This window comes from Sebastes fasciatus, chromosome 9, assembly GCF_043250625.1.
Source record: "Sebastes fasciatus isolate fSebFas1 chromosome 9, fSebFas1.pri, whole genome shotgun sequence".
NCBI lineage: Eukaryota > Metazoa > Chordata > Actinopteri > Perciformes > Sebastidae > Sebastes > Sebastes fasciatus.
In genome coordinates, this window is record NC_133803.1 from 26,080,364 (window position 1) to 26,107,686 (window position 27,323).

The window sequence follows — 27,323 nt, forward strand, 5'->3', positions numbered from 1 at the left end:
GTTAGGTGGATGTGTCCAACAAACACCAGACTTTCAACCAGGAGACCGGTGTTCGAGATGGATGTTTTGTTTGGAAGTCACAATAGAGATGTTTGTCACATGTTTTCTGTACTTATGTTACGTTGTTTACTTAAGTAATTTACTTAGTTTTAGTACTTATTTCAAGCACAGTTTGCCTCATGATAACTTCCATATAACATAAATCTGTTGAGTGTCACAGTAGGACGAGTGTAAATGCTTAGATCGGCATCATCACAAGACCACTGGTGTGTGTGAAGGTACTGATTCTAGGCAGCGTGACTACATTTTGGGAGCATATTTGACTAAAACGGCAGCACCGCAGGAGGCCGCCTTGCTCTGCTTACTTGTACTTCCCCTTTTGAAGTGCGTGAGTCAAGACACTTAACAAGTGTTTGAAGCCTCAATGTAATGAGAAGAAAAGGGGGGAAGACGAACGGAGAGATTCCTCTTGGCTCACCAACAAGCTCTGTCCAGCTTTGGGTTTATATCAATTCAAATAGTAAAGAACAGAATAGTGGCGTTGATCGTGGATGTATCATGCTGTGTGGAGGATAAACTGTCCTGTGTGGGCAGAGAGGGGGAATGATGGACACTGATAAAGAGACAAAGAGAGAGAAAAGGAGGAGGTAGAGACAAAGAGAGAGGGAGAGAGAATGGGAAAGAAAGCAGATGGGTGTTTTTGGTTTGGAGCCCTTCCCCTCCCTCCCTCCATATCTCCCCCTCTCCGTCTCCCTCCATGTTGGGCTGGAGTGCCACACCCATGTCTAATAGTATTAATACTATTCTCTGGTCCTCTTCACACACCTCCCCAAATCTGCCAGCACACATGGATGTTTCCACTGCTTTTACTTCTATTTTTCTCTTATTATTTAAGCCAAATATCAAACGATTGATCACATTGCATAAAATACTCACTCAAAATTTTAAATTCTGATATTTTCAAAGCTGTATAATCAAAGGGGAAATTGCCCTGCCTGTGCTCTTTCCTTTGGGTTTAGTTTCCAAATGTGATGTAAGAAAACTTCTAACTCTTTCTTCCACACTTCTCTTCAAACTAGGAATGCACGATAAATTATCGTCCGATAATGGGAAATTTATATTATTATGTATTATTCCAATAATGAAATTATAGCTGATAAATTATCGGCTGATAATACAAACCCATAGACCTAACAAGCGCAGCATCTACACACTCCCCTACAGTAGGTGGCGGTACTGTATGCACCTTTAAAGTTGGTTTGCGATCCGCCAATAAACAGAGAAGAATAACAACAAGTGCAGCACGGTGACTAGAGAGCCAAACGTGTGGATGTTTTTCACAGTTTCAGAGGAAGACAACACCATTGCAATTTGCATACAAGTTTTTTGATGTACTTTATAAGAAAAAACTAAAAGCACATTTGAAGAGTCGGAACTGTTCTTTGTTTTTGTTGTGTTAACAATAATGATGTCAGTTAGATTTGGTTCGGTCAGAGCTATATGGATTATTAAATCATGGACTTGGACTTGCATTTTATATAGTGCTTTTATAGTCTTCCGACCACTCAAAGCGCTTTACACTACATGTCAGCATTCACACACACATTCATACACTGATGGCAGAGGCTGCTAAGGTGCCAACTTTGCCCATCAGGATCTAATCTAAATACTCATTCACACACCGATGGCTATGCCTTCGGGAGCAATTTGGGGTTTAGTGTCTTGCTCAAGGACACATCGACATGTGGACTGGAAGAGCCGGGGATCGAACCACCGACCTTCCGATTGGTGGACGACCTGCTCTACCCTCTGAGCCAATCATCCGTCTTTGCTCACTACATCTTGGCCTTTCCTACCCTCAGGTGTGCATAAACTACAGATTATGAACTTCTTTTTAAACGTGAAATTATCGGTTACCTTTTCGGTATCGACCAAGAGATGCAGGTAATTAACGCTTATCGGTATCAACTGAAAAAAATCCATATCGTGCATCCCAACTTTAAACTCATCTAGAAAGATGTTGCTGATGTTTTTGTTGGCATTAGACTGAGGTCATCTGACTTATAGGGTACAATAGATCTCTTGCTAGTTATTTGTTTAGCTATATATGTAGGTAGGCAGGTATAGGACCAGCCAGAAAGGCAGGGACAGTCATGATTTCATTGTTCTTTCATTTGCTTTGTTTTTTTGGAGAAATAAGTCATAAGAAACACCGAAACTTTGCTTGGACAATGCACTCTTTTGCCCGCGTATACCACAATCCCATGGTGCGTCAGTGACCCTTTGATTTAAGTTTAAAGGGACTCTATGTAAGAATCAGAAATTGCTTGTTAACAGCGACACCTGTGGCCGTTAAGTCAACGGAAGTCAGCATCCTGTTGCTTGCGCTTGAGCTCGCTCTACATAGACATGAATGGGCATTGATCAACACAGTGAGGCGATACACGTCAGCTAAAACCACAATATCACTCTATATTTCAGCTGCTTGGCAGTAATGTTAGCTGACCAGACGAAGGTCTCTCCATGAATCAATGCTGATACTGTGTTTCCTGCTTCAGCCTCTCGACCATGTTCAGAAGGAACAGAGGAGACACCAAAGTTTTGGTCGGAGACGATAACGTTACTCTTCTGCAGTGTGTAGTATGCGCGCGCATGCACGTGAGAGGTGGAGCGAGTGAGAACGAGCGCGGTGTGTGAGTGAAGGCAGGCAGGCAGGCAGAGGAGCAGAGTGCAGCATCGTCTCCGGCCCTGGAGACCAGGGTTACGGTCTCCCCTGTGTCTTCTGGCCGTGGTCGGTGGTCTGGAGCGGGATTAGTTGACACTGTTTTGCAAGACGGGCTTCACTAGATAGAACTTTGCGGTTTTGGTGCCTCTGTGTAGTCTGTGTTGGAACAGCGTAGCCACACGCGAGCGTGCATAGGAAACATGACCCGCAATGATTTATAAGAGTGTAAATGTAAGAAGTTACAAACAGTCCCTTTAATTTAGATTTCTCTAACAAATGGCAACTACAGTAATTGAGTAAGTAGTAATGTAGTAGTAGTAGTGTTCAATAACACCACAGTAACAGTAACAGTAGTGAAAGTGATAGTAATGGATTACTGAGCTAGTACTGCAATAGCTATATATAGCTACCAGCCATGTGCTATTGCATCAGTTAAGTCCTTCATAGAGTCAATAACATACTGCTAGTAGTGATTCCTTTATTACTGAGACAAACAGAGGACACACTCAATATATTGTCTCATGTAGACGAAACTGATGAGTAACACAAAGACTATGAGTCAATCATTCCCGCTCTGTGTGTGTGTGTGTGAGTGTGTGTGTGATGTGTGTGTGGTGTGTGTGTGTGTCACCCTGGAATTGTTCTGTGTGTGCATCGCGTGTGAATTTATAGACCCTGATGATAAAAAAAATGCATGTGTGCTGCCATAGCTGAGTATAAAAGGAACATGACGGTCAGCAAGCTAATTCTGGTGCCGGTCGTAATCCTGCGCGTTACCACCCGAAGGTGCAACACGGTGATGGATGGAAGCAACACGTAGCGTCGTGTACTGGTACTGGGAGTGATGAGTGGGACCAGTATGAACTCACCATGAGTCAGGTTCACACTCTCAAGTTCACACTGATAGTGACACACACACACACACAGGCAACCTGATACATGCCCAGAGGAACATAGACACACATCATAACAATAAAATAGAGCTGGTATTGTAGCGTAGCATGTTCTCTGTTATATTATTATTATAGGCTTTGATTATTATTTTATTATAGTACAATTTCATTATGGTTTTGAATGCATTAATAGTCTTTTGCATCGTGCTTTTTGCAGTTACCTTTCTAGAAGTCACTGAATTGAAATCTAAACCTCAGAAAACATTAAATAAATGGACAAAAGGGAAGAAAAAGAGAGGCAAATCAACAGCAGGAAAGACAAGGAACAGGCAGATTTTGCACAGAGAGGGAAATAAAAGAAGAGCGAGGGAGAAATAAATAAAGATAGATGAAGGGAGGGTGGGAGGGATGTGGTGGGTGCAGCTCTCCAGTTGGTGTTGCTATGGCCCTGCCCTCCCTGCTCACTGAGCCATTTCCTGTTTTTGACCTGAAATCTTTATTTAGAGCCATCCCTCCTCGCTGCTCACAATTCATGAGTCAACTCGGAGTCTAGAGAGATGAACACAGGACTAAAATCAGATCTCCATTCACCACAGAAGCTACGTATGCGTGCACGCACAGAGCTGCTGCCCAGGCTAACCCGCCTGTTAGCCGTATACTACTCCAGCTGAGGCTTCATTCAGGCTGTCTGCATGATGATACCGATATCTTGAGAATCCCCGTGGCCAAGAATAACAGAATATTCCCGTCTTTTATTGTCCGACCAGCAGTTTCCATAAGCTCCGCTGTCTGCACTGATTGAGCTGAGTCAGTTTAGCCTTTTATAATAAATATAAATCTCATACATGTCATGCTGTGCAATGATGGAAGTTTTTGTGTCTTGCAACCTTCAGCCAGTGATGACTTAAAGGTACAGTGTGTCAGATTTGGCAGCATCTAGTGGTGTGGTTGCAGATTGCAACCAACTGAATACTCCTCTGCTCACTCCTCCCTTTCCAAGACTGCAGTATGGTGAGCCGTCGAGTGCAAAACCATGGTAACGCCGTTCACCTCACTCATAGGCCAGTGGTTCCAGTCACAGAGGCAAAATAAAGCTGCACAAATAGTTGGTAGAGATGCACCCACCTGCCTTTTTCAGTACCGATACCGATAGCGATACCTTTGGGTATCGGCTGATACTGAGTACCAATCCGATACCAGTGTTTAATTAATAAGCTGTATGCCTCACTGTGTGGAAGTGACTGGCATAATTCTTTTATGTGTATGGCAACATCAGGCCTGACTTAAATAATACTTTCTTAACTCTGTAAAACTAAATGTGACCAATAAATATATAGATGTAAATTGAATTGTTCTTTATTATTTAAATAATAAATCGTACATCAGCAACTTAGTAAAGAATCATCATAATTACCAGGAATTACAATTCGATCCAGTATCGGTATCGATGCATCCCTTATATTTGGTGTTGTGTTGAACTTTGGTGACCTTTGACCAGCAAATGGCTTATTAGCTAATTTGCACCACCATCCACTTTTATTTAACCCTCCTCTGTCAGAAAATGAAGTGCTCCACAAAAGCGGAAGACAGGTGCAAATACGAGTTTTGAATGTGAACGTATTGTCCCGTTAGTGAACAAGCTCATAGTTAGCACGCTCGTTAGCTCAGAGAGATTTTTTCCCCTCTTCAATAAAACTTTTTATTGAATTGAAATAATGAATAATCGTGAGAACAAAATGCCAGAGGGGAGTAAACAACACTGGACAGAGAAAAACTAGCGCTTGCTTTCGCGAAGATGGGATTAGTTTTTGTTGAGCCACTTTCCGGTGATCTTTACAGTGGCGAGTTATAGAGCACCATGAAGACCTAAATGTTGTTTTACACCCTGACAAGAGGAGAAACTGTAGCAGCAGTTCAGTCCTGCAAACACTGGACTGCAAATAGATGGAAACACTTGTGACAGCAGGTTGATCACAGCCGGTCCTGAGAACAGGCAGCCCGTCTGGGAGACTCGTTGTGATTGTGAGTGTATCAGTGCACAACTGGGTGAGTGTGCAGCAGGGGGGCATCAGGGACACAAACGGTCGAGGATGCCCATTTTCTGCCCTGCTCCACTGGTGTTTTTGTCCGTTTGGAGCCGACCCTGCTGGGTTTTGTTTCAGTTTACCGGACATCTTCCTGCCATCTGCTGCCGGGTAGGACGGGCATCACTAATCGGCCAAACGGCACCATCAGTCCAGGGCTCCTTTCTGTGACCACCGAGGTTATAATAGTTTTGAATTTTCAATTAGTTTTTATTTTATTGTTGTTTTGGTTTTTAAATTTTAGTTTTAGTTTTCAGAGTGCGTTTGCTAGTTTTAGTTTAGTTTCAGTTTTTCAGAAAGTTTAAGTTTCATTTTTATATATTTAGTTTCATTTTTTATTTTGTTTTTGTTAGGACCAAGTATATTGTCTCAGAAGTATATAGCTACATATATATGGTTGGAGAACTGTGTAGTAATGGCCACAATGTGTAATATTTAATCTTCGTGCTACTTTAGTAAAGCAATTGCGGCAGAGCGGCATCTCCTGGGATGTCAAGTCCGTTAAATTTCTGTGGTTCAGTGTTGATATATCATATTTTAACCAGGAAATATTATATATATTATATTTAGTATTAAGGGATATAGTTTTTATTTAGTTTTACATTACTAACTTACTGCTTATCTTCATTTTAGTTTCAGTTTTAGTTTACTGTAATAACCTTAGTTACCGCTCACCATTCTCCTGTCAATAAAATAATAAATTAAGGATTTCTCAGTGCATGTCAAAGTGCAAAAAAACACCAGCAGATAGTAATAAAAAAATCTCTGATAAGATACTTTAAATTTAAAGTATGTGACTATTATAAAAGCACTGGTAGGGCGTCCGTCCAAATGGGGTCTTGACCGCAGTTAAAGCTTAAAACGTGAAAATTGGTTCCACTTTACAGTTTCAAAATGTTGTTAATGTTTAATTACATATTTTATACTGAGAGGGAGCATACCATAGTGTGTGTGTGTGTGCGTGTGTGTGCGCGTGTGTTTGTGTGTGTTTGTGTGTGTGTGTGGGCGGGGCCACTTCTTCTCTGGGCAGCTGCTCGGTTTCAGCTTCTCCTGCTGCCTTCATGTGCTCCTCGGAAATTTAACTACCGTAACAAAATGGATCCTGTCATGACACTAATTATGTCGTTGTTACATTAATAAGAATTTTAAAGTGGTTTTTTTAAGTATTCTTTCCTCATTTATTAATTAATTTGTTTGTTTATTTATTTTTTATTTCTTTAATTTATTTTTCTCTCCATTTTGTTTTATCCATATTTAATTTAATTTTAATTTGTTATGAGGAAAAGGAGGAAAAGAAAAAAAAAGAACTCCTCAACTGGCCGGGCATGGGCCGTGATGCCTCAACACCAACTGGGCTCCTCCTCCATCTCCTCTCTCCTCCCTCCAACGATCTGCTATGGATAGAAAAGGGCATCATAAGCCCTGAGCTGTCAAACCAGGCTCACGAATTTACGACACGTTACGAATAAGAATGACCTCGGGAATATACAGTGGTGGAAGAAGTACTCAGATATTTTAGTTAAATAAAAGTAGCAATACCACAGTGATAAAATACTCTGTTACAAGTAAAAGGCTTTATTCAAAATTATACTTAAGTAAAAGTAAAAGTATTAGCATAAAAAATATACTTAAAGTACTCATTATGTACAATAATATGTCTTATATTATTGTATTATTATTATTATTATTGATGCATTAATGTGTCCATCACTTTAATGTTGCAGCTGGTAAAGGCAGAGCTCATTTATTTATTAATATATTTTTATTTTGTGTTTTGTGTAGCTCCATAGATCTTCCACATTGAACATTTACCATACATGAGCCTGTCTTCTTACAACATACATATAATAACGTTTGTGTCACGCAAAAGTTTAGTTATTATAAGTTCATTATTTATATATATATATATATATATATATATATATATATATATATATATATATATATATATGTATATAAAGTATACTAGTATAGTATATTGGGGCGGCAGTAGGACTTGGCTTTGGGAACCGGAGGGCCGCTGTTTCAAGTCCCCACAGGGACCAAGTACGGACTGTGAACTTGTAGCTGGAGAGGTGCCAGTTCACCGCCCGGGCACTGCCGAGGTGCCCTTCAGCAAGGCACCGGACCCCCAAACTGCTCCTCGGGCGCTCTATAGCAGCGGCCCACTGCTCCTAATACTCAGATGGGTTAAATACAGGGACTAAATTTCTGCTGGGTTGAATACTCAATTCTGATTGGTCAATCATGGCGTTCTGTGGTCTGCTATTTCTTTATAGCAGTTGCTATTAGGGATGCTCATTTTGAAAATGTTCTTAACCGATAACCGACTCTCGTTAACCGATTATTAACAGTTAACCGACAAGATTTGTGCCTCGTAGCAGCTGCAGTAGCACAACAGATATTCGTTGACGGGAGCGTTAATTTAGCAGCTACGATGCTGCGTGTAGTGTCGCGGACATGCAGCCACTTTCGCAGTAAAAGTCTCCACCGCACATTAGTTTAGTTTAGCAGGTTATCTGCTGTGTGCCGGCCCGACATAACGATACTCTGTCTGCCCGGCATAACTTTAGCGAGTGGCCAACAAACAGTGTGTGTATTTGTGCTACGTTTGCAGCTCTAGCATTGCCGGAGGCTCACCGCCGCACACGTACTCTGCGTAACTTTAGCGAGTTTCCATCAGACCGTGTGTGTATGATGGCGGTAAGTATGAGGTTGTTGGTGGCGGTATAGCTGTGAACGTAAGTGTAGCAGTGTGTGTACAGTTTATTTGTTGGTGAATAAATGCTACGAAACTACAACTCTGCTCCGCTCAAGCGAGACTTCCTGTATCCTACAACTACAACTACCTACAACTCAGGCTATAGCACTTTTCAAAAACAAGTTTACAAAGTGCTTCACAGACATAAAAACGGAAAATACACAGCGCAACTAAAACATTTTAGATAAAAGACAAAAATAAATAAAATAATATATATAAATATAATATGAATAAATATAACATATAATATAATTAATCATATAACATAATAAATCAATGAATATAAGCATAAAACAAAAAGAGAAACTCTTAATTAAAAGCCCTAAAGTGCATGTGTAGCTGTGGTGGCCGGTCTGTCCCACAGCCCGTGAAGGCAGCGTGGCTCCAGTGAGCGGAGGCAGTCTCTCCTCCTATCAGCGCCATTGTGTGTCAGAGCGTCGGGCAGCGAGGAGCGTGTTCTCCTGCAGCCGAAATACCTCCATGTTTCTCTCTCTAACTCCGGCTCACCTGGACCTGGTAAGACTCCGTTTATACCTTTTAATAAGTAAAACACGCAGAGAGGAAATAACAGTAATGAGAGGCAGTGTTTCTTATGAATAATAGACACAGTGAAGGTGTATAGTAGTGTACTAGTGGAGCTGTGTGGTATAAGGTTAAGAGGTCCTGTTGGAAAAAAAAGTTTTTGCATTAAATGTATAATATGTGGTTACTTAAAGTGACCCTTTTATCTATTTCTTCTAAAAAAACTCATTCCAGTTTACAAAGTGGCCACTTTCCAGTTTATCACAATTAAGAAAAGTGTCTTATAATAAACTTTTTTCTTACCTTAAATACATTTCACCCAAATACACTCACCTATTGGCACATACTGCTATAATGAATAATATTAAAAAATATGAATAATTTCACTTAAGTTAGGCTACTCTATTTTTTAATTAATTACCATATTAAATGTATAATATGTGGCTACTTCAAGTGACCCTTTTATCTATTTCTTCTTAAAAAAACGCATTCCAGTTTACAAAGTGGAGGCCACTTTCCAGTTTATCACAATGAAGAAAAGTGTCTTATAATAAACTTTTTTTCTTACCTTAAATACATTTCACCCAAATACACTCACCTATTGGCACATACTGCTATAGTGAATAACATTAAATAATAATCTCACTTAAGTTAGGCTAATCTATTTTTTAAGTAATTACCATATTAAATGTATAATATGTGGCTACTTCAAGTGATCCTTTAATCTATTTCTGCTTAAAAAAACTCATTCCAGTTTACAAAGTCAAGGCAGTAGCCACTTTACAGTTTATCACAATGGTAATAAACTTTTTTATTACCTTAATTACATTCAGTGTTTCACCCAAATACACTCACATATTGGCACATACTGCTATAATGAATAACATTAAATAATTTCACTTATTTAGGCTACTTTATTTTTTTAAGTAATTACAACTGAATGACCTACATTTGCAATAATAATAATAATAATAATAATAATCTTTATTTGTATAATAGCACCTTTCTAAACATAGTTTCAAAGAGCTTGCACAGATACAATGCAATACAGACAAAATAAAAACAACAATAAAAGAACAAAACATAAAGACCAAATAATGAGAAAACTAAAACCCGTAACCAGTGGTATCAAAACAATAAGTTACTACACATATGCCAAAAGAGGACAATATAAGGTGTGGGAGAAGGTGCACCAAGCTGTTGCCTTACGGAGTTAAAAAAAGCCTTTTTATAAAAATGGGTTTTTAAAAGAGATTTAAAATAATTAGTAATAGTAATTGTACTCTCTTACATGTCAACGACATTAATTGAGCATGTATTTGAGGTCAAATATAACGGCTTAAGTCTACATATTTGCTGTGTTGTCAATAACAGCATATAGAAAAGATGGACTTTTACACTTAAAGCACACATGCAGTATTGAATAGTCTTTATTGACAACTTGTGTGAATGCACCTGTAAAGCTGCTTTGAAGTAGTGAAATGTGTCTTTGCAGCGGAAGTGGAAGTGATTTGACTGTCTGAGGTTGTTTCATAACGTGCACCACAACAACAGCAGTCTGCTCTTATAAATGACAGTATACACTCACTCCTGTGCTGTGTGAGCTGCACATACATCACCTCAGAGGTTCTTACTTTGTGTGGACGAGCACCCACAATAATATATCAGACCTCAGAGATCAGAGCTGAACCCTGTCTAAGGGGCCAGATGTGAGGCAGAGTTACACAACTGCCTGTACTGTAGAGATGAGCAGATAACCACAGTGGGGAGGGGAAAGCCTCGCGTGTGTGTGCTGAGTGTGGTACCCCTCAGGAAGTCCCCAGACTCCAGGTGGAGTACATTTAAAGGAGCACATTGATTTTAAATTTCATTGTTGCATTTACAGGAATATTTCCTGTATTGGTGTAACGACACATTGTTCTGGATCGATTCAAAGATCCAATATATCGATGCAAAGTAAAAATATCAATACATATCGTTATCTTTAAGATGCGCCTTTATTTTGAAATTCATAAATGATAAAAAAAACAAAAACACTTAAAGGTGAAGTAGGTGAGATTGGAGCAAATATGATTTTAAAAAGTTATTTTTATAAACGGTCGCTATATCGTGACAGTAGTACATGAAACAGGTAACCTGAAAAAAATCATGTGCCTCTATGTCTTCCGGTGCTCCTAATGGCATCTGCAAGATTTCACAGACCGGATGAAAACAAGCAGTAAGAGCTGATCTGAGGTCTGCAGTCCAGCTGCCGTCTATGAGAGCCGACTGTCAATCACTCGCCAACTCCGACCAAACGGTCAAACTAGGCAGCGCCGATCAAATATGAATCAATATTATGTTACGTTAATGCCTATTTCTCTCCTCAAATGTTTTCAGAATCATCTTATAGTGTAGCTGGGAAGCTTTAATGTGAATGTAACTGATTGAGTATTTATTTTTATATATATATAAGTTTGGCTCACGGCAGAATCTTCATTCCGCTAGCTGTACATTATTATTATTCCACTGCTACTTACTTAAGAAATCAATAATTTTACACAAAAATGGTCCGCCAGAGTCCGACATCAGAACTGCATCCATAGCAACGGTCTGTTATACATAGCAACGGTCTGCTATAAAGAAATAACAGACTGCAGAACGCCCTGATTGACCAATCAGAATTGAATATTCAACAAGGCTGTGTAATATATACAGTATATATACTGCACACATATATGATATCGTCTCATATTGATCGCTGGCCCCTGAATTGAATTAGATAAAAATCCTATCGTGGCAGACTTTGTGATATCAGCAAATATCGTATTGTTGTCCAAAGAATCGATATAATATTGTATCGTGATGGAACTTGTGATTTACACCCCTAATTTCCAGTATGAAACCGTGACAATGGCTAAATTCTGATCAGGCAACTCTACACTGTACTATTAAAACTTAAAAATGGGGAAAATATTGGGCCTTTAGTTTTAAGATGCGCTCCCTGATTTTGTTTTTAGCACCCAGTAGTCCCTCTAAATCCCGCTAAATTTCCTCACAACTTGCTGCTGTTATTTCAAAGTCACTCAACATCAGTATTTAGCTGGGAAGAAATTTGGAGGCACTATAACAAAATCATCTTTAACACATATCTTATCTTCACGTACATTTCTAGAAGGCCTTGATATGAACATGTATTGGGCGTCATGAGGTGACAGCTGCAGGCTTTTATTGTCAATATCTAAGGCTTTAATTTACAGTAACATATATTGCCAGTTCTGTTCCTTCGGCTACCCTCTGAGGGATGCATGTTCTCTATATTGCATCTACCTTCAGTAGCTGAACACCTATAACTAGTAATAGGAAGCAGCAGTAAAGCTTCAAGTGCAGTAATAAGGCTTGTACTGCATTCACGAGGATTATGCTTAAGTAGTAAGCGTGCTGCCTGCAGTAAAAATGATGACACTTGCAGCACTGGAGCTGGTGCCGCTCTAAAAAGGTGGGCACGGTGGTAATACTGCTGTGATACAGCGATGCATGCTGCAGTAATAAGGCAGATACTGCAGTAATAAGGTGGATACTATACATACACCCTGCAGTGACCAGACATACTGTAGGTTTCTGCAGCTTCTGATGCTTCGTCACTGGAAGTGTCAGGCTGTGTTTCCCCCTCCAGAAGAGGAGGCTTGGTGGAAAGAGTGGAGCGCTCAGCGGCATGTAGACGCGTCTGCTGACCTAAATCTGCTCTCTTCTTCTGCCTCTTATTTATAGACTTAAGTGTGTGTGTGTGTGTGTGAGGGAGGGAGTTTGTGTGCGAATACACTAATGAACAGAAATTTGCACACGCACACATTTATTGTGCATGTATGTGTCATTGTGACGCCATTCTGTAAAAGTGATTCATGGTGTTAACTTTTTGGCGGGTCTCTCCGGTATGATTGACTCATTGTGTTCGATGCAGAAGTTTGGCTCTTGGTTAAACATAATATAAACTCAGTTGCCAGTTTATTACGTACGCCTTGCTAAATAACAGCCCTGTTATAAATCCTACCTTAATGATTTTATAACTTATGGTCAGTATTGCTTTACACTGAGTAGGGATGTCATGATACCAGAAATTTAGTAGTCGATACCAATACCGGGGAAATTCCATGATTCTCGATACCAATTCAATACCACGTTAAAAAAAAAAATTAAAACAATAAATCCCATGTACTTCAACATCCTTTATTACCAGTTGCATACTGGTTTTTGTTAGGTCATAATTCCCACTCTATTATCTATTTTATATTACTTTGAAAACATCTCCTTCAAACAACTTGATTTATTCATGTTTCTTACCCAAAACGACATTTTACAAGATTACATTTGAACCTTCGCCCAATACTTTTTTTTACTGAATAGAGCCTGAACGCATCATAATGTAAATGTTGAAATCAGCAGGACGAGAGCTAGTTAACGTTTGCAGTTAGCAGCCGGTTAGCAGCACAGTCCTGCACGGAGCTAACAGCTAATGTTAACTAGCTCTCAATCTGCCGATTTCGACATAGATTTGTTGTTCGAAATGTAGTAGTGTTGTCAAAAATACAGAAGTATCAAAACATATCAATACTGAAAATTTGAAACGGTTTTAATACTCATTTTCCACAGTATCAATACACGGGTACCTGCTGCGCTTTCTGCTCTCTCTTCCCTCCTACCGCTATTTATATTTTAATAAATATTTAAAATGTTATGACCACAATGTTGTGTCAAATTTTCCCTGTGGTGTTGAAAATGGTATCGAAAATCGTCATTTTTCAAGTATCGGGACGACACTACGCTGTAGCATTATCAGGGGAAAAATAGGGTATCAATAATGAGTTCACAGCGTCCCAAACATATTTTCTATCATCCTCGGGACGATCTTACGCCGTTAGTCTCTAGTCGACTTGGTACTGAAGTATCGGTTCTCGTGACATCACTAACACTGAGAGGTGTTTCTAATTTTTTGTCCAGCCCAATTCTGTCAATGAGTGAAGACTTGAATGTTAGAAACTACAACTCCCAAAAAGCTATATGTACCCAAATGAACTGACAGCTGAGTTTAGGTTTAATATGAGTCTGGAAAGAAAAGGGTTTACATGACCTGCTGTGTGTGATTAATCTCTTAACTTCAGACACCTTAACTTACACTTTGAATACCGTAAATCAAATACAGAAAGTTATTCATTCAGACTTTTAAAGAAAAAAAAGGATTGCTCTCAAAAATGAATTGTGATGCATTCATTAATTCAAAAATAAATAAAAGCAACATCTGCAAACTAAATTGATCTAAATCCTCCAGATGCAGATTGCAGACATCAACTCTCTCTCTCATCTTCTTTATAACGGTTCAGTCCACCCTGAGCTCGCCGTGCCGGGCGCTCACACCGAGTGTCTCTTTATTAATGGGATGCTGCATGTTGTGCAGTCGGAGCTGTAGTGTTTTGTAACCAGGTCTGTCATTATGTAAGAGATCGTAGTGAATTCCCCGTGTGATACCCAGCTGACCTTTGTCATCTGAGCATTTATGATCACTACGAGGGAAAACACACGCACAGGACATTGTTTCCAGCCGCACGATTGTCTTATTTATTTTGGTTCCTGCTCTTCTCTACCATCTGTCCTCCCGTGTTGTTGTTGTTGCTTCACAGAAACACTTTTGAAGAGTTTGCAGCAATGTCAAAATAAAAGTGTTTTGAAGATTAGTTATGTTGTTCAGTTGCAGCCAAAAGCAAATGAAATGACCTTCAATATTTAATTGACCTTTAGTCATCATCACCAAACCTCCTGTCAGCATTTCGCCTTTTAAACCACATGTGTCTGGTTGAGAAAAAGTCAAACGTACTGTTTTATTGCAGGCCTACGCAAAAGAGCGAGTTGAAAGTTTTAGTGGAAAAAATTGCTGGCAAGGCGTCAATGACCAAGTCCAATTGTGGCACTTTGAATGTATTTATACAAGTGCTCAGAAGCAGAATGAATATATTAGTAGACACTAGACAGAGCTGTAGTAGTGGTATAAACAGTAGTAGTAGTAGTAGTAGCTATCGTCATGGTGTAACTGTATCTTAAGTTGTGTGTGGAAGCGTAGCTGCTATTGAGCGTAGTGGATCTGGTCAGGCGAGCACTACAACGCACTATCTCTTCCTCTGGGTTTCGTCTGGAATGTGTTTACTAGTGCTACAATGTGTGTGTGTTTGAGAGACACACACACACACACACACACACACACACACACACACACACAGAGGAGTGAGTTGGACAGTGTCGTCCTCATGTGCAAAGCTGGATGCATTACAGCGAGGAGGAACAGTGGAAGCACAGTCATGACTGCAAACTGTACTGTATGCCTTCACGCACATGCTGAGATTAATACATGTCATACTGAGCATGCAGCACATCGCAGTACGTTCATCCACCTGCAGCAGCAGCGTGGTGTGTGTCGCGCATGTGTGTGTGTCCACACTTTGTGCATCCAGAGAACCTGAAATAGCCCCGATGTGGAGGTGAGGGGGAGGGGTGGATGTGCAGCTCAGGCATGGAAACCAGCGTATCCGGTTACAGGATCATAATATCACTGCAGAGTCCATCCACTAGCACCGCACTACTGCACAACACATACTCACCACAGCAGCCAGCTCCCGGAGTAATATGCTCGGCCCACATGTCTGATGCGTGTTTCTAGGCACAGTTGGCACGCTAACACACACCTGACCTCACCTTTAAATGTATAAAACACTCCTGTTTTCCATCAGTTTGTGATTAGATTTATACTTTTCATTCATTCATATATAGTATAGGGATTGTTTGGGTGTTTTGAAGTGTCAGTGTCAGTGTATCACCTACAATAGATGACGGTCGGGACGCCCCCAGTTTGGAGAAGCGCACAGGAGTTACCGCACCGAACCAAAGCAATGTACTGCTGTAGACGGGGCTGGCAGCAAAACATATTTTAGCCACCTAAAAGAAAGGCCCACCTAAAAAAAATCAATATCAGTTTAAGTGTACGCTATATTTAGAATATTTTTGCAGGTTTACCTTGATTTTGTGCTCATTGAAAGACAGTGTAATGAAATGCTGAATGACTTTAATACAGCTCTGTTATTTTTCTTATAATGAAGATGTCTTTATTTCCCCAGTACAAAAGGGGAATAAATAACAACAAAAACAAAATAAACAGCAACATCAAAAACATTGGTATCTGCCAAATTGTTATTTTAAACATCAGTATTGGTATCGGCCCACAATTTCACAATCGGTGCATCCTTACAGAAAGCCCTTTCCGATGGGGAACTGAAGCCGTTATCTATGCTCAACCAGACTCCATTGAAAAAAACAGTAATTTTACAGTGCAGAACACGGGAGTTGCTGGTTACCGCTGCCTCGATTGATTAGTTTGTTTGTGTTATTGTGTGACATTGGTGAGCAACCCCTGTGTTCTGCGAGGTCAAATTACAGTTTTGTTTCAATGGAGTCTGGTGGCTTTGGCGAGAGCATAGATGGATGCAACGGCTTCAGTTCCCCATCGGAAAGTGCTGTCTGACGGTGAGGTAAAGCAGTAATACACTGACTATCGATAAGTACCTCATACAACCCCACCTCAAAACACCTGAACTATCCTTTTAAAACTCACTGCTTGTTCTTAATAGTCTATTTTTCTTTGCTTTATATTACTTTACTTCCAAGGTCCCTTGAGATGAAGTTTCAGATTTTGATATTTGATTGCATTGTGTCCTTATCAATTATAGTTAATCATCATCAATTCTCTCATAAGCTGCGTGGGACTCCTATTTCAGAGTAAAATGGAAATTGTTCAGCCCAGTCGGTGTTGGTTATTGGTTTTGTATCAGGATATTTGGTGATATTTTGGGCTGTAGTGTCTGCAAAATCAGAGAAGAGTTTATTTTGAGAAATGTTCTTCCCTGAAGTTTTTTTCCTAGATCAGATCGCTCTGCTGGAAACAACCATTTATGTATTGATTATGATTTGTTTGGTATCTGTTGCACTTTTTTGAAGGTGGTTTATAGGGCAAGAAAAAGGAAGAAAACGCAACAAATGGAACGCACTTCATAATATGTCTTATTGATTACATATATTGATGAAATAATAGGGAGATATTGGACTTTTATTAAAGTAAACCATGTCTAGTCAGCGTTATCAGCCTCTGATATGATGCAGTTTGACTGATTACACACTACTTTTGAAATTGCACTGGCTCTGAAGTTATTCTAATACATTTTCAATATACTAAATACTCATAATATTTTGCAACTTTATGTCCAATTTAAAGGTGTAGGATTTATCAGCATCTAGCGGTGAGGTTGTAGATTGCAGCCAAATGAAACTTCTTCCGTCTGCCAAGTCGGCTTGGTTGTTTGGTTTGTTCCAGGAGTGAGGTTCACTAAAATCAGTTATTTTATACACTAAAGAAAACATACTTATTAATATTATATTCTCTAAATGTTACACACTGCTCCTTAAAAAGTAATAACTATTGGAAAAAGAAAAGACATTGTGAGCTCTTCAGTCCAAAAATATCAGTAATAGTTCTGCTGACCTTCAAAAACTGTAGGTTGGTTGATTTCATAGCTGGTTGCTTCTTTGCTTAGAAGCTCTCAAGAGACCTCGAGCTATATTTACCTCACGGAAAACCTTTTGGAAAAGGTAGTTTTGAGACGAGACAGTGTGGCGTGTTAAGTCACAGTGACCTTGAATGAAGAGCGTGGCTCCATTGTGGAGTTGCAGTACTCCTCCACTGCTGCTCTTTATCTACTCATTTATGATCTGTTTTTCTTCTTGCGGTGTGTTCATATCTAGACGTGGCTCATAGAGGGTGTAGGACGACTCCGGGCCTGTGAACTTTGACAGTCAGAGGAAGGAGGGGGTAGGATGAGAAAGATAGATAGATGGAAAAGAGGTAAAAGAGTGAGTGAAGAAGAGGCGGAGGAGAAGGAAAGGGAAGAGGAGGATAATGAAGAGGAATGTAAGGGGTGGGGCACCTCTGGTATGTCAGCCCTGCACCGTCTGCGTGTGTGTGTGTGTGTGTGTGTGTGTGTCTAAACACCCCGCCATGAGTCGGTGAGTCAGACATGCGCAGCTGCTTCAGCTCTCAATCACACACCCGCAAACTGCTTTGAAACTAACTCTGTTGCTTTTCTCTTTGACTCTCTCTGTTTCTGTGTCTCTCTTTCTGATTCGCCATTTTCCCTAGAAGCTCCACAAGCAGCTGCAGCGACTGCAGAAACTCAAGGAGTGGATGGTTTAAAGTCACAAACATCTAAATGTTGGGATGTTTATGAAAGCAGCAGTGGGTAGAAATGGTGCAAATATGATTAAAAAAAGTTTCATAAAACGATCACTATATCCTGACAGTAGTACATGAGACAGGTAATCTGAAAAGAATCATGTTCCTCCGTGTCCTCCGGTGCTCCTAATGACATCTGCAAGATTTCACAGAGGAAAACAAGCAGTCAGAGCCGAGCTGGAGCCTGCTGTCTCTGAGCAGCTGTCAGTCACTCACAAACTCTGATCAAACGGTCAAGGCAGCGCTGATCAAATATGTAATATAAACAATATAATATAAATCAATATTCTGTTACTGTAATGCCTATTTCTCTCCTCAAATGTTTTCAGAAACATCTTGTAGTGTATTGTTAAGCTGTAAAATGAGAATATTTCCATATATGAATTTTGTATATAAAGTTCCCTTTGTTAAAGCTGATTAGGCGAGATTACAGCAAATATGATTAAAAAAAGTTATTTTATAAAACGGTTGCTATATGAAAAAAATCATGTGTCTCTGTGTCCCCCGGTGTTCCTAACGGCATCTGTAAGATTTCACAGACCGGAGGAAAACAAGCAGTAAGAGCTGATCTGAGGTCTGCTGTCCAGCTGCCGTCTATGAGAGCCGGCTGTCAATCACTCGCGAACTCCGACCAAATGGTCAAACTAGGCAGCGCTGATCAAATATGAATCAATAGTATGTTACGTTAATGCCTATTTCTCTCCTCAAATGTTTTCAGAATCATCTCGTAGTGCACGGTTTAGCTGTAAAATGAGAAAGTTTGTGACGCCACCGCCATTGTGAAATCTGGTGAAGGAATGCCATGTTCTGGTCACATGACCGGAGCACAGCCAATAGGAACGCTCTCTCAATGAAATGATTTTCTAAAGCCTGAAAACAGAGCCATGAGGAGGTGCAGCAGTCTAGTTATCTCTCAGAACACTTGAATTACAATATGCTGAAAGGTTATTATGGAATTTTTCCCCAATGATGCCAAAAATATACTGACTGCTGAAGCTTTAACACCTTATTTTGAAAAAACACGTGTATACTTCCTCTAACTTCGCCAAGTCCGTCGCTAGCTCTCCCGTCAGCTTTATACATCCGTGGTCAGCTCCATCCGGGTCGTTTGAATGCATTTAACATAAATGTCAGTATATGGGTGCTCTACAGTTGTGGCGTCGGCCGATTTGACCGCGGAGATGAGAGTGACGGCTGACTTGACCGCACGTTACTGCAATACGATAACATAGTTAACCACAGAGTGAGGTGTGAAACCCAAAGTGTTTCCATACTAGTGTTACTTGTGTTACATACTTTGGATTTAAAATATGAGCCTCCTCTCTGCAGTATTAGTAGACTTTTTTTTTTATAAAGAATAGCCGCTAACAAAGCACCGCTAATATGGAGATAAGCATTTCATTTCCTATAGATTCTTCACAATAAAAGTCCCCCTGTTATTTAAACATTTTTATTGTGAAGCAGTAAAATCAGGAAATGTTAGGTTTTCATCAGCAGCAACTTTACGAGTCCTGTACAAATCAACGCGGCATGGTTTGACTTGGCGTGGCCAAAAGTGCCAATGGGAAAACCCTATCAGTGACATCGCCATTATAGCTAACTTGCAGTATTTTGTTGTGTCAAAAGGCAAAGAAATCAAATAATCAAAGGTTTTTTAACATCTGCTAATATCAGTAAAATGTGAATATGTGCAGCCGCATCTGCATCATTTATGAGCCAATTAAAGTCTGCAGTAATGAAGAGCTCAAAGGCACCTCAGCAGTAGTTTTAATAGATAAGAAGAGAGAAAGTTGCTCATTCCCTTCCCACCTTTTCCAGACCAATATCTCACCTACTCCTCTACTTCCTCCTCCTCCTCCTCGTCTTCATCCTCTTCCTTCCTGCCCCCCAGCACACCCCCTCCTCTCTCCTCCTCCTCCTCCTCCTCCTCCTCTCCCCCATCCCATTCTTTGTCATCTCTCTGGGTGAATTCCCAGCTGACTCTGTTTGTCATGGCAACCAACCAGTCGTGGTGACTGGGCCTGCAGCTCACACTTCCTGTGTGTGTGGTTGTAAGTGTGTATGTGTGTGTGTGGAGACGCATGCGCAGTGTGTGTGCATGTGTGTGTGTGTGTGTGTAGACAGCAACTGGCTGCATGAGCCTGTCAGCCTGGATTTGAGTCAAACACACTGCAGCGATTCCTGTTTTCTTTCTTTTCTTTTTTCATTTGTCTCTCTTTCTTTCTGCTCCCTTCGTTGCTTTCTCTGCAGCACCAATAATGACACCATCAGATAGTTTGATTAGATGCAGAGATCTGTAAAATATGAACAGGAATGTACAGTATGTTGTAGGGAACGTAGCTCTCTTTCTCTCTTATGTTTCTCGCCACCACCCTGCCCCACCCGCTCACTAATACCCCATTCATACCGACACGGTGATGCAGGTCTTGGGTTGATCTGTATGGGTCAACTACAATCAGCTGACCCTCCCTCACAATCCTCTTCCTGTCCTGGGTTGGACGCGGGTCGGACGCTGGCGTTGATTGCATGAATGGAAATTAATTCAATGATACAGATGTTTAAATGTCATTTAACAAACCCTCCGACAAAAGAGAGAAAGAGAGAGGGATAAATAGAAAACGTGTGTGATTAAGAGAGATGGAAATGCAACTTTTATCTGGTTAATTACTGGATATAATTCAGTGTTTTATCAGTGAAGTGTTGCGCTGTAGACTGGAGTCTCTGCCAACAGCGGGAAGCAGCTGTCTCGTGTGAAACGGTCCAACGCGGGTCGAACACGCGTGCTGTCTGAATGTGGTTTAAGTAACTCAATGTGCTATTCTGATATGGCAGGCGGAGGGAGGGAGCGAGGGAGAGAGGTTGGAGGGGGGGTTGGGCTTAAAATCTGGCCTATGATCCTGTGGTACAGCAGGGAACGCTGCTATTACATAACTAGTATGTGTGTGCTGGGCTACAGCGTGCAGCGGTGAGGCTCCCTCTGCAGCTGCTCTTGGTTTCAATGTATGTTTTTTTTTTTTTTAAATCCCCTGTTGCAGTAAGCTTGTTGCGTTTAAGCAGCTTTTTGAATCACCACGGTTAAGCTGCTGGGTTTCAGTCGGCAAACTTCACTGGAGAATATATCAGTGTTTCAGTTAGGTGAGATGTGTGATAATCTAATGATGAGATCTAGTAGGGCTGTTGGATTTGAATCAACATACAAAAACCACAATGGTCTAGAGCTGCACATTAATTTAATATAAATCGCGATCACAATTTTGGCCTCCTACAATTAAATGAACACGATCACCTGCAATTAGAATGCTCCGCTCATAGAAAACACATCAACGCATCACAAATCAAGCGCTCCCTAAACTAACAGCCAGCCACCAGCTGCACCAAATTACAAGACTTTTGACCAATCAGAACAAATGTTGTTTCCTTGTGATACTAAATATAAACCCCCAGATGAGATGCTTTTTATGTTACTGACTTCTAAGTTGAGCGACAAATAACCTCCTCTCCCCTGTCTCTCTGGTTTTCCAGATATATGTTCGGTAAAGGTGCGAAGCGGAAGCTGGACGAGGATGAAGAGGGGCTGGAAGGCAAAACGCTGGAGGCGCCGGTGGCGGGAGGGGGACTAGGCTTCTGTCCGGAGGGCCTGTCCAAGGTGTCGTACAACCTGCAGCGGCAGACCATCTTCAACATCTCCCTGATGAAGCTGTACAGCCAGCGGCCGATGGGCGAGCCCAGCCTGGAGCGTCGCGTCCTCATCAACAACATGCTGCGACGCATCCAGGACGAACTCAAGCAGGAAGGCTCCCTGCGGCCGCTGCTCCTGCCGCCCTCGCCGCCGCCCGACGACCCCATGGATGAGGGTTTCCGTGACGCGCCGCCCTCCTTTGGTGTTTTGTCAGCGGCGGCACAGGTGTCCCAGCCGTCTGCGCTGTTGATGCCGGCGATCGTCCCGCCGCCTTCGCCCCACCCAATGGTGCCTCCCAACTGCCAGGCATCCCAGGCGTGCCCCACCCGCGTGGAGATCTGCCCCGCCCCTCTGGACGCCTGCCTCACTCCCGCCTCTTTACTGGAGGACGACGGTGGAGATTCAGCCTTTTGTACTCCATCCCCGCTCACTCCTCCTATGTCGCCTCCCCCGGCGCCGCCTCCTCCGCTCCCTTCGGCGCTTCTGAGCCAGGCGCCCGTCAGGGTCGCTGTGCCGGCCTCGTCCAACGACGGTTTCCCCTCCGCTCTGAGTGACATGGAGTTGGGTCCTCCCACAGCCATAACAAGGACAGCAGCAGCTAATACTACGACCGTGACTACCTCCCCAGCTCCCACGCCACTCGCCCAGCCCTCCCACTTAGCACCCCTCCCCCCAGCACCCACGGGTCCACTCAGAGACAGCAGGACCATGGGTGCTAAACCAGAGGCAGCTGGCGTCTTGCTAGCGGACGCCCGCTGTGGCGAGCTCCGGCCGATGGACACTTTGCCCCCTGTTGGCCTAGTAGACATTTCCTCCTCTTCTTCCTCTTCCTCGCCCTCGGGGTTTCTCTCAGACTTGGCGCTGGACGACGTCCTGTTCGCCGACATCGACACGTCCATGTATGACTTTGACCCCTGTACGACAGCGGGGGCGGTGGGCGTGACGGCAGGCGGTGGCCTCACCAAACTGTCGCCGGTTGTGACGGCGGACGACCTCCTCAAATCGCTGGCGTCGCCGTATAGCGGCCCCGCCCCCCAGGTTTCAGCCAATCAGCCTTTCAAAATTGATCTGACAGAACTGGACCACATCATGGAGGTGTTGGTGGGCTCGTGACTCGCGGACGCCAGAAACAGACATTTTAATAACAGACTGGAATGAACATTTGGGGGTTTTTTTCCTGTTTTTTAAGTTTTTTTTTTAAAAAACTCTTCAAAAGTCGGTAATTGTAAACATCGATAGTGATGTCAGTTAGTACTACTATGACAACTACTACTACACAACACTGTGCATGCACTGTGCTCGCCTTTCCAAATATGGAAATGAAGTAACCGGGAAACAAAGACACACATTTTGTAGTTTGTATTTCTATACTTGTGAGGACCTCCATCGACTCCATTCATTCCCTAATAATCCTAATTTAATCCTAGTTTTAATCTTTAACCTGAACCTAAGCCTTAACCCTAAAACTGTAAATAGAAAAACAAATGAGGACCGACAAATTGTCCTCATTCTGGAGGATTTGTGCAATCATTCTATCCTTGTGAGGACATTACAGGTATAGTAATACAAGCCAACACACACACACACACACACACACACACACACACACACACACACACACTGAATTCATGGCTTTTAGCAGACGAGTGCCTTTCAAAATGACCACTTCTTCAATTCCTGTTTTTACAGTATTTTTTCTAGTTCTTTTCACTTTAACAGCCGAGCAAGGTCACCCCTCAATGTTGTTGTTTTTTTTATTTATTGTATTGTGTTATAAAACTATTATTAAGTAAGGTAATATCTCATGATCAAATAATAATTATTTAATCTTATTACAGATGTTTTATTTGTAAAGCGAGCATAAAAAGGTTTTTACGAGGAATACGTTTTACCGGTGTGCTACATTAGCTTGGCTTTATTAATCACGCTTTTGGGAATCGCTCTAAAACACATCGCCTGGTTGTTTGTTGGTAGAAGGAAAATGTCTGTTCTTGTGCACATCATGTCTATGAATTCAGTTCAGGACTTATTTTATTACCCCTTCCTTACTGGCCGGCACATATAACTGTGCTGGATGCTACTTTGCATGAGCTCAAACTATCATGTTTCAGTTACAGCAGCATTCAAATGAGCTACACCGACTGGAAAGCTTGATGTGTTTACATTGGAAGCTGCGCCACCACCAACTCTTGCCTCCCTGTTGGATGTAGATGTTGTGAAAAGTCCAACCTCAGCAGAGACACATTTAAATTTGGCTTTAAAAAGGCCTCAAAACAAACAAACTATTACAGATTGCAAAATATCACACAAAGAAAATTTTATATTTTAGTAGAAATGCCTTATTTTTGGTTTGGCTCTTACAGAAATAGCAACATGAGTGACAGAGAAATTACAGCACAGCGTACAGTATTAACTTGTGTTTAGGAACCCTATACGCCAAATCTCAGGGTTCGTCTCACTTCTGTGCATTGCGCAACACATACGATAGCATCGGGGCTAAATCTGGCCCGTGGGTTATTTGAATGTTGATTTCCACTGAAATAGGAAACCCGAAACCACAATGTTAAGCTGAAGCTGCAATGATGCAAATGACTGTTGTTTCAAAACACTACCCCCCCCTGCTCAGGCCTCTATGCATGACAAAAAGGCAAAATGTGATGGCTAAGGGCAGCATCTAAGATGAGGGTCACATGAGGATTTCTAAGGGTTTTTTCCCAGCAGACCACACGCACAGTTTTTAAAAGTTGCGAACTATTCAATTTATCAGTCAAATGTTGAGCCTTTTATACCTGATGAAGTTAGAAATAGTCCTGTTTACACAAATGCCCCATTACATTTTTAACATAATTAACCTGATGTTATGTTTGTTTATAACCGTCCCCAATTCACAGATTTGGCTTTTAACTGTGGTGTTCCACGTTAAGAAGGGATAAAACCATAAAGTGCTGCAGGGATGACGTATTTCTGTAGGCAAACCAGGAAGTTAGCATCGCCCCGGTTCCCTCGACAAAAAGCCAATGAGATTTTTTCATTGGATTTTATATTATAGCAGAAAATAAGCTCTGTGGCAAACAAACGTTTATGATCATACACGTTTTATTCAGCAAGGTAATCTTCACAAAGGAACACCTCTTTTATGATTTTTGAAGCGTGAAAGCAATCGCCAGAAGTAAAATGCTAACGTTCGGCTATAATTGAACTACAACGCGGTCGCATGACTTCAACGTCGCCACCACTAAGCCAAAGGCGGACTAGTGTTCGGTGTGATGATGTTTAGTAGTCTCATTTAGCCACTTGTTAGCAACCGCCTTTTTACAAAACGTAAAAGCTTCAAAATTCACGAGAGGGATATTTACTGACGTCTTTTACATCGTAAAACAAAACGTTAAAATCTCTTTAGCTTGTGTTAACCACAGATTTTATTTCAGACATCTAACTAAAAACTCATTAAAAAAAACCATTGACTTCCAGATGAGGGAACCGGAAGTGCTAAAATGCTAACTCATTTCCGGGTTTTAGTTTTCGGGATTAGTTGAAAAAGTGTTTCCCAAAGCCCAAGATGACGTCCTCAAATGTCTTGTTTTGTCCACAACTCAAAGATATTCAGTTTACTGTCATAGAGGAGTAAAGAAACCAGAAAATATTCACATTTAAGAAGCTGGAATCAGAATTATTTTCTTAAAAAATTACTCAAACTGATTAATCGATTATCTAAATAGTTGGCGATTAATTTAATATTTTATAACAAATCGATTAATTGTTGCAGCTCTAAAAAGAAGAAAACACTTCATTGAACTAAGGGGAACTGCAGTTTGGTGCTAATTATCTGCAAGTTTATCACTACAAACGACACCTTACACATTATACATAATCATTTGATTGTAATAATATAAAAGATATTGATTGAGTGCAGCTTTAATGTTGACCCCAAACACTGTTGTAACTGCTGTGCACTGAATCCTATAAAAAAAACACATCATCTTTCGTGTAGCTATTTAGCAATATATAAGAAAAGTACACCACAGAGAGACACTTCAGCGGCCCAGAATGCAACAGGGTGGATTTTTCCTTCAACTAACAAATAACACAAGAACCCCTAAACACGTGTGCATCTGCCTACGCGGCCGTGCTCGGGTGTAAAATGGTATGTTAATGGTATTTCTAGCGGCGGTCCCAGCTGGTGGGACGCAGTAGTTGTTAAAGTGTTATCTGGTATCCAGTCTGACTCATCTTACCGTGTCAGCCAACAGCAGCGAGGTCGGATTGGTGTTAAAACTTGTTCCAATGGAAGATCATTAGTTTCCCAGCATGCATTTTGACCTCAGCTAGTATGAAAATGAACTGAATTCACAGCCGGGCGTGAGCCGAGCAGACGGCAGCACCAACTAATACTGTTTGTAGACGACTGTGTCTTGTTTCTTTCACTATGTTTGGATTTTGGAGTGCTTGTTTTTTTTTTGTTTTTTTTGTCAATGAAGTTATTTATTCATATTGTTTTTCTTTTTCTGTGTAAATATATTTATTTTTGATGTGAAGTGAACATTTGGATTGTAAATGTGTGTACAGAATGTGTGGTAGGAATGTATTTCAGATAGGAATGTATCTGAGTGAGGAAATATGGGTGGAAGCCATTTTTTTATATACATAGGTAGTTTATATTATCTTGTTTATGTTTGTTTGTTGCTTTGTTATTTTTGTGGGGTGGCGGCCACAACTTTTTACATCTTTTGTACTTTTTTTTTTTGTTTATCATTTTTTCCAGTTGAAGGCGAACAGTTCATGCAGCAATACTCAAAAAAGCCGTCTCCAACCTTCAGATGTCAAGACTCCAAAGCCTGTCATAGACGCTTCAATGCCAAAAGTAATGTACATAGTATGAACAACATTCGAGCTCCTGAGACTTTTTTCGATCAGTGTTTGTTACCGAATCTGTTTTAGCGCTGTTCGAGCATGCGGCGGTTTCGAAATCGCCGGGAAAGACTGACCGCAGTCGAGGCTGATTTCCTCTACGAAGGCTGTATTTTACACAGACCTCAGAGCTGTGCCTTTTTCTATGCAATACAACACAAACACACAGAGAAACTATCAGCTGAGATCACTCTATTGGGATCCAAATGTGGACTGTAGATTATATATATATGTATATATATATACATATATATATAAATAATGAGATAAATGACAGACTGCTGTCCATGAATTTGAAACAGTCTTACTTTTGTAGTTTTATATATATATATAAATATATATATATAAATACACAATAAACTGTAAAAAGAGCAGATGCCTGTTTTGTCTTTCCTTACTCTCTGATATTGTGCACAATCTTGTTCTTTCATATACATGCACATGAAC

General features: G+C 41.0%; 1 protein-coding gene across 2 annotated transcripts in view; it reads left to right on the forward strand.

Moving 5' to 3' along the window:
• sertad2b (SERTA domain containing 2b) overlaps positions 1-27,248 on the forward strand; it is a 43,209-nt gene extending 15,961 nt beyond the window's left edge. The window contains exons 1-2 of one of the 2 annotated variants that reach the window (XM_074646944.1): positions 8,866-8,979; positions 21,812-27,248. In XM_074646944.1, the coding sequence (XP_074503045.1) occupies positions 21,816-23,081 (1,266 nt within the window). In that variant the 5' untranslated portion in view covers positions 8,866-8,979; positions 21,812-21,815 and the 3' untranslated portion in view covers positions 23,082-27,248. Of the gene's footprint in view, positions 1-8,865; positions 8,980-21,811 lie in introns of those variants that run through there. The other variant, XM_074646942.1, reaches the window with a different exon arrangement.
• Positions 27,249-27,323: the final 75 nt, after the last annotated feature.